The sequence below is a fragment of the Vigna radiata genome, chromosome 1 (genome assembly GCF_000741045.1).
Source record: "Vigna radiata var. radiata cultivar VC1973A chromosome 1, Vradiata_ver6, whole genome shotgun sequence".
Taxonomy (NCBI): Eukaryota; Viridiplantae; Streptophyta; class Magnoliopsida; order Fabales; family Fabaceae; genus Vigna; species Vigna radiata.
In genome coordinates, this window is record NC_028351.1 from 13,832,162 (window position 1) to 13,840,294 (window position 8,133).

The 8,133-nt window shown below is 32.4% G+C and overlaps 1 protein-coding gene across 1 annotated transcript in view; it reads left to right on the forward strand.

Annotated features, from left to right (window-relative positions):
* The window catches only part of LOC111241457, a 12,898-nt gene that overhangs the window by 1,129 nt on the left and 3,636 nt on the right, over nucleotides 1–8,133 (forward strand). The window contains exons 2-7 of the mRNA XM_022779516.1: nucleotides 6,911–7,008; nucleotides 7,122–7,227; nucleotides 7,415–7,538; nucleotides 7,631–7,680; nucleotides 7,784–7,858; nucleotides 7,956–8,104. Coding sequence (XP_022635237.1) covers nucleotides 6,941–7,008; nucleotides 7,122–7,227; nucleotides 7,415–7,538; nucleotides 7,631–7,680; nucleotides 7,784–7,858; nucleotides 7,956–8,104 — 572 coding nt within the window. The 5' untranslated portion in view covers nucleotides 6,911–6,940. The remainder of the gene's footprint in view (nucleotides 1–6,910; nucleotides 7,009–7,121; nucleotides 7,228–7,414; nucleotides 7,539–7,630; nucleotides 7,681–7,783; nucleotides 7,859–7,955; nucleotides 8,105–8,133) is intronic.

Below are 8,133 nucleotides of genomic sequence, written 5' to 3' on the forward strand. Positions count from 1 at the left end.
ATCAGGTAATATCTTAATATATTTTTAAAATTTGTATATATATATATATATATATATATATATATATATTATATTTTGTTTATATATTATATTTAGTTTATATTTATCTCCTATATTTAGTTTGTTTGTTTATATTTCTTATTTGTATTTTGGGCTTAGTCCATATTTCTTCTATTATAAATAAAGGACCCTATGTGTATATTTAACACAAGGGAGATTTCTCCTAATCTTCTTCCTATTTCATATGGTATCTAGATCTTAGGTTTTGATCCGGCCTATTCCACGGTTGCAGCCTCCACAGCCTCCGCAGCCTCCGCAGCCACCACCGTCGCCTCTGTCGTCACCGTCGCCGGAGCCGTCGTCGTCGTCGGAGCCTCCACCGGAGCCGTCACCGGAGCCTCACCGGAGCCTTGTCGGAGTTCTAGAATCGACCAGCGACCACTCCATCTGAATCGCCTCCTCGCCCTCTTTCTGGATCTGTGGTCGTTGCGTCAATCAGAGCACGTTGAATTTTTAAGGTTTCTCCCTCTCCATGGCTATCTAACGTGATCATCGGAGTCTGTTTCGCCAGTCAGACCATCCTACTTCATTAAATAGCATAAACAACCCTGCACTCTTTCAATAATTTCTCAGATGGTATGAGGACCGCCAGTACTCTAGTTCCACTACATCTGCTTCTGTTACACTCACAAGTACTCCTTTTGTTGGTCTGACTCACTCTCTCGGATCTTGAGTCCTTGACTCAAGCGCCACTGATCATATCACTGGTAACAAGTCCTTGTTTTCTTCCTTGTCATATCCGGATAATTTACCCTCGGTAACAGTGGCTGATGGGTCTAGAGTCTCATCTCATGGTATTGGTATTGTTCATATTTTTTCGTCCATATCCATTGATCATGTACTTTATGTCCCTGGGTCTCCTTTTAACTTATTATCCGTAAGTCCTCTAACTCGTTCCCTTGATTATGTTATTACATTTACCAAAGACTCTGTTTGGTTGCAGCACCGGAGTTCGAAACACATGATTGGCACAAGATGTGAATCTCATGGCCTATATCATCTCCGCCCTTCTCCACATGCTGGCGTAATCATGGAGTCATCATCCCTTCTTCATGCCCAATTAGGTCATCCCAGTCTTGCCAAACTACAGCAACTTGTTCCTAGTTTGTCAAAATTATCAAGTTTGTCGTGTGAGTCTTGTCAGTTACATAAACATACTCGTAGTTCCTTTCCTCGTAGTGTTTCACAACGAGCGTCATTCCCTTTTTCATTGGTTCATTCTGATATTTGGGGACCTAGTCGTGTTAAGTCAACTTTAGGGTTTCAGTATTTTGTTACCTTTATTCATGACTATTCTAGGTGTACTTGGTTGTTTCTAATGAAGAATCGTTCTGAGTTGTTTTCTATTTTCCAAACTTTTTTCCATGAAATAAAAACTCAGTTTGGGGTTTCTATTCACACTTTACGCAGTGATAATGGCCATGAATATCTTTCTCAACCATTTAAACATTTTATGGCTTCTCATGGCATTCTTCACCAAACCTCATGTGTATATACCCCTCAACAAAATGGGGTGGCTGAGTGCAAGAATAAACACCTTATTGAAACAACTCGTACACTTCTAATCCATGGTCAAGTATCCTCGCGTTTTTGGGGTGATGCAGTTCTCATTGCATGTTATCTCATAAACCGCATGTCATCTTCTGTCCTAGATAACAAAATCCCTCATTCAATGTTATTTCCTCAAGACCCTTTACATCCATTACCTCTTAGAGTTTTTGGGTCTACATGTTTTGTTCATGATTTTAGTCCTGGTCTTGATAAGTTATCCCCTCGATCTCACAAATGTGTCTTCTTAGGATTTTCGCAGTCACAAAAGGGCTATAAGTGTTTTTTCCCTTCCCTCAATCGTCATTTCATCTCGGCTGATGTCACTTTTGATGAATCTTCGTTTTACTTTTCACATTTATCTTCTCGGTTTGTACCTCCAACTGTTACTGTTGATATTCTTTTTTTCTGTGATCCTTCTCCTTCTTTAGACTCTCATTCCCCATAGGATTGTCCTTCAACTCCACCCTTTTAGGTTTATAGTCGTCGCAATCCTGTGCCGTCTCATGACTCACTTCTAGTGCCGCCTCCTGTGTCTCCTCCGGCTCCAGCAAATGAGTCAGACTTGTCCATTGCACTCCGTAAAGGTATACGCTCCACTCGTAACCCTTCCCCCTATTATATTGTTCTTAGTTACCACATATTATCTCCATCTTTTTACACATGTCTCTCATCCATTTCTACTGTGTCAATTCCCAAATCTGTGGGTGATGCCTTAACTCATCCTGGCTGGCGTCAAGCCATGCTGGACGAATTAAGTGCTTTACAGAAAAGTGAAACTTGGGAGCTTGTCCAATTACCATCTGGAAAGTCTGTTGTTGGTTGCAGGTGGGTATATGCTATCAAAGTTGGCCCTGATGGTACAGTTGATCGTTTGAAGGCTCGACTGGTTGCCAAAGGCTACACAGAGATTTTTGGTTTGGATTATGGTGATACTTTTTCTCCAGTGGCAAAAATGACCTTTGTTCGTCTATTCAATGCCATGGTTGCTCTTCGACAATGGCCTCTTTACCAACTTGATGTCAAAAATGCTTTCTTTAATGGTGATTTGCACGAAGAAATTTATATGGAGAAACCGCCCGGCTTTGTTGCTCAGGGGGAGTCATCTGGATTGGTATGTCGTCTTCGCAAATCCCTATATAGCCTAAAACATTCTCCTCGGGCCTGGTTTGGTAAATTCAGCTGTGTTGTTCAACAATTTGGTATGTCTCGCAGTGAAGCGGATCATTCAGTGTTCTATTGTCACTCAAGTGCTAGATGTATCTACTTAATAGTGTATGTCGATGACATTGTTCTCACAGGAAGCGACTACCTTGGCATCTCTCACTTGAAACAACATCTTTGTCACCATTTTCAAACTAGAGATCTTGGCCAACTCCGGTACTTTTTGGGTATTGAAGTAGCACAATCCAATGATGGTATTGTCATATCTCAGAGGAAGTATGCGTTAGACATCTTGGAGGAAACAAGGTTAATGAACTGTAAGTCTGTTGAGACACCTATGGATTCTAACATCAAGCTCCTACCAAATCAGGGGAAGCCTTTCTCAGATCCTGAACGTTACAGAAGATTAGTTGGTAAATTAAACTATCTTACTATTACGCGTCCTAACATTTCCTTCGCAGTTAGTGTGGTGTGTCAATTCCTTAACTCCCCATGTGAAGACCATTGGGATGCAGTTGTTTGCATACTGAAGTATATTAAAGGATCACCTGGAAAAGGTTTGCTATGTGGTCCTAACAACGATACAAAAATCGTTTGTTATTCAGATGCTGATTAGGCTGGTTCCCCTTCTGATAGGAGGTCTACTTCTGGATATTGTGTCTCTATTGGTGGCAACCTGATATCTTGGAAAAGTAAGAAGCAAAGTGTTGTGGCTAGGTCAAGCGCAGAAGCAGAATATAGAGCTATGACATCGGCTACTTGTGAGCTTGTATGGCTTAAACAATTACTTAGTGAATTGAAATTTGGAGATATCACTCACATGACACTTATATGTGATAATCAAGTTGCTCTTCATATTAGCGTTAACCCTGCCTTCCATGAGAGAACCAAACACATTGAAGTTGATTGTCATTTTATTAGAGAAAAAATCATATCTGGAGATATCAAGATTGTGTTCGTTAACTCAAGCAACCAGTTGACAGACATATTTATCTCTTATCTTTAGTTCGTTTGTTTATATTTAGTTTATATTTATCTCTTATCTTGAGTTCGTTTGTTTATATTTTTTATTTAGTTTGTTTATATTTCTTATTTGTATTTTGCACTTAACCCATATTTCTTCTATTATAAATAAATGACCCTGTATTACACACAAGAGAATTTTTTTCTAATCTTCTTCCTATTTCATAATATATATATATATATATATATATATATATATATATATATATATATATATATATATTATGGATCTTATTGTTCATTCTAAAAAACTAATCCCACATATAATCTATTAATACATAATCTAAATTTATGGATTCATCCATCCGAGTAAAACCCATGTAACACATCCATGGGCTTGGAAAAAACTCAGCATACATTAAACACAACACCATATTCCACGACATACCACGTTGAACTACATAAAATGTAACATTCATAAACCAAAAAGATTACAATTGTATCACGTCGAGCACAATAAATGCACCAACAAAAATTAAATCATGTAATTGACGTATAATTACGCCATATAGTTCACAAATGCCAAGAGTCGCACATAATCATGCCACCAATTTATGCATGTACCATCACACACTCCAGAAATAAAGCTTAGTTTTCCTTGTCTCTGTTCCAGAAAAAATTCTAGATCTTCTAAATCATCCCAATAGCTTAATTCTTAGATTTCTATATTGGCAGAAAATAATGTTATTTTCTGAAACCTCTCTCACGACTACGATAAAGTTTTCGGTCTCTTTTTCCTGATGATCAGGTTTTTATTTTAACTTAATAGGAGGCATACTTAATCTTATTTGGGTTTACTTTTCTACACCTTTATAAAAGCTCAATATTTTTAGAATATATTAAAATAAAACTAGCTTTATTCTAATTGACTCTAATAAATCCTACATAGTATATTTATTATTATTATTATTATTATTATTATTATTATTATTATATAATATTTATTATATCTGGTAATATCTCAAAATATTTTCAAATTTATAAATATTTATAAAATATAATAATATCCAAAAATGTCTTTTAAAATAAAATAAATCCTTTAAATATAATAAAAACCATTTTATATATTAATTAAAATAGTTAACCAAATTTATATATTTTTCCTAATTATTAAAATTTCTAGAATTTCAAGTTCAAATACATTACTATCCCTCAAATTCAAACATATATAATATTTTGAATGAAATTGAATGCGAATAATGCTACAATACTTTTTTTTTATATTTAGTTTTAATATAATATAATAAAATAAAGACATTCTTATTTTTTTAACTTAATATAATATTTTAGTATAAGAGTCAGGTTTTCAGAAAAAACTTATAGAACTTTTTGGTGAGTGAGTTCATTAGTTTTTGTTGTAAGATTTTAATGCATGCATATGCATAACTATGTGGATTGCATGCTAAGACTTTTGTGAAGGAATCAAATGTCTAATTATCTACTATTTGGTAATCCATGTGTGAATTGTTCTAGAGCTAATTCAATTTACTGTGAATCTACGTAGTTTGTTGTTAAGACTTTAAAATATTAATCATTAATGCTTTCCAATTATACATCCTAACTTGTCGTACAACCGATCAATGTCCCATAATGAATAATAGATGTCCTGACCGACATACTCTGTATAGTATACACTTTATAAAAGGTCAATATTTTTATAATATATTAAACTAAAAATATTTTTATTCTAATTGATTCTGATAAATTCCTAAATAGTATATTATTATTACTATTATTATTATTATCTAATAATAATATCTATTATATCAGGTAATATCTTAATATATTTTTAAAATTTGTAAATATATATATATATATATATATATATATATATAGTATATAATAATATTTAAAAATATCTTTTAAAATAAAATAAATTCTTTGAATATAAATCACAAATTATTTTATTTTTTAATTAAAATATTTAACCATATTTATATATTTCTCCAAATTATTAAAATTTATAGAATCTCACGTTCAAGTTTATTAATATCCCTACAATTCATACATGTAAAATATTTTGAATTGGATGTAAATAATGTTACAAACTATTTTTTTATATTTGGATTTAATATAAATAATAAAATAAAGACATTCTTATTTTGTAAGTATTTTGTTTCCTTCAATTTTATCATTTAATAATTACTTTTTAAACTTAAATAATTAGTCGTAATAAAAAAAATCATCTGAATCATTAAATGATTATCTATATTAAAATGGTAAACCTGATTTATCTTTAAAATTATCTTTTTACGAAAGATATTTTATAAATTAATAATACTCTTTATTTTAATAATTTTTATAAGAATAAATATTTTCGCAAAAGATATGTTATGTAATATATGGCTTTGGGGACGCAGGGATTATTTTCTGAGTGGTACGGTTGCATAAGAGACGTGACACACCATATTGCATGCTTTATAAATTAAAGAACTGTTATTTCACTCTGTCAATAGTCCATTAACAAAGGTATGGTTTTTGAATTTAATTTTACTAGGTGATATAAGTTCTTTATTTTTCAAGATTTTTCTGGGTGATAATTAATGTTAAGGCTTATAAGTGGATTTCTATCATGTGTTGTGATCATCGAATGGGATACTCTAGTGTGGTTGTATTTTAGGTTTTATATCACAGTTATATTTTTTTTTTTGTAATTGTTTACATCCTAAGAAATTTTTGTGAATAAATGTGATTGATAATGTAGTAGCCTTTTGTTTTGGTCAAAATATCAACGCTAACAATATTTAAACCCAGACGGGTTAAGAATTGATAATTTAGTCAGTTCAAATATTGTATAGCGTAGCGAGTGAATTAAGTGAGTTAGAGAATTTATGATTGTTTGAATAAACTATTTTATGTATAATTTTATTTTATAATTAATTTGAAATTTTGGTTTGAATAAATAAGTATAGTCTCAAATATTGTATTTGGTATTTGTATGTGAGTATTGGGTTGGATTGGCTTAGCCATCCAAATAGCATATTGCTTTTGATGAATGCTGATGTCCTGAGCAATTGCGTATACTAAGACTTTTGTAGAAAATACTTAGACATTTCATATTATAAATGTTCCACCAATTCCTGTTTTCTAATGTATTTTATTTTATGGTTTTCAGGCATATAGATTACTTTTTGCTTGTGTTAATATGGAAACCAACACGAAAACTCTAAGATGGAAATTGCCAGAGTTTCGTAAAGGTTTTATGAAACAATGGTAAGATGCATACCAATACCAGAATATTATTGTAATTTCTGGTGTTCCATTCAATTATTTTAGTCCGGTCTTGTGTGTCACGTTACTGAATATCAAGTTGTTAATTGTTGTAGCTTGGAAGGTGTACTGAAGCAAAGGTACGATGAACCTTTGACATCTGGGCTTGTTAGACAATTGGAAAGATATGAGCTGAAACTGAATGGTACTGTCCACAATGAGGTATATATTTTGAGATTGTGGGAACAAAATTATTATTTTTGTTATATGGAAAGAATTCACTTTCAAATTAATAATTTCTTCATTGCATCTCATTCTCAACAAATTTATGTATTCTAATTAGATGTGAAGATTTCGTTTTGAAAATAATAATAGTCTTATTGACTTCATCATTTGCATCTATTTGCAGGCTGAGTACTGTCATTGGTTATCTAAAATAATAAAGGAACTATTTTTACAAAAACCAATGAATGTTGTATCCAAACCTTGTTTCTCAAACTCTAATGTCTCAGGAGAAGTCTTTCCTGTTCAAGGTATTGAAATGTACAAGGCTCGTTCTCTTTGTTTCACCAACAAGTGTGATTTTTTCTAGGTTTAATGATCATGTTTACCTATTCTATTTCAGAAACTGGAAAATCTGCAAATATGGATTGGAAGGAGCAGGTTTACCAACAGGTAATGAAGAAGTTGTTTCTTTTCACTTTCTTTTCCTTCTGTTCACAACAAAAGCAATAAGTATATGTGGAGTTACAATTTGTTGTGGTACTTTTAATTGCAGATTCAAAAGATGAATAGTGCCTATTTTTCAAAAGTTTATGTCTCTTATCTAGAGATGAATAGGGCGCTTCAACAGGTTGGCGATTGATCCAAACAAACAACTATGATCTTAGATTTACACATTTTTTTTCTTGTTACCACTAATCTTTTATATTTATGTTAAATTTTTTCAGCTTGGGTATTTTCCTCAAGTATCAAATACAAATCTTGTAGAAAAACTGATAAAAAGAATGAAAAAAACAGAATGTGTTTTGGCACTCTTGAAATTGAAGAAATGCCAAATAACCACCGATACTAAGAAGATTCTAGATGAAGCAGAAAAGTTTGTACAATTTAAATTTTTTCCAAAGA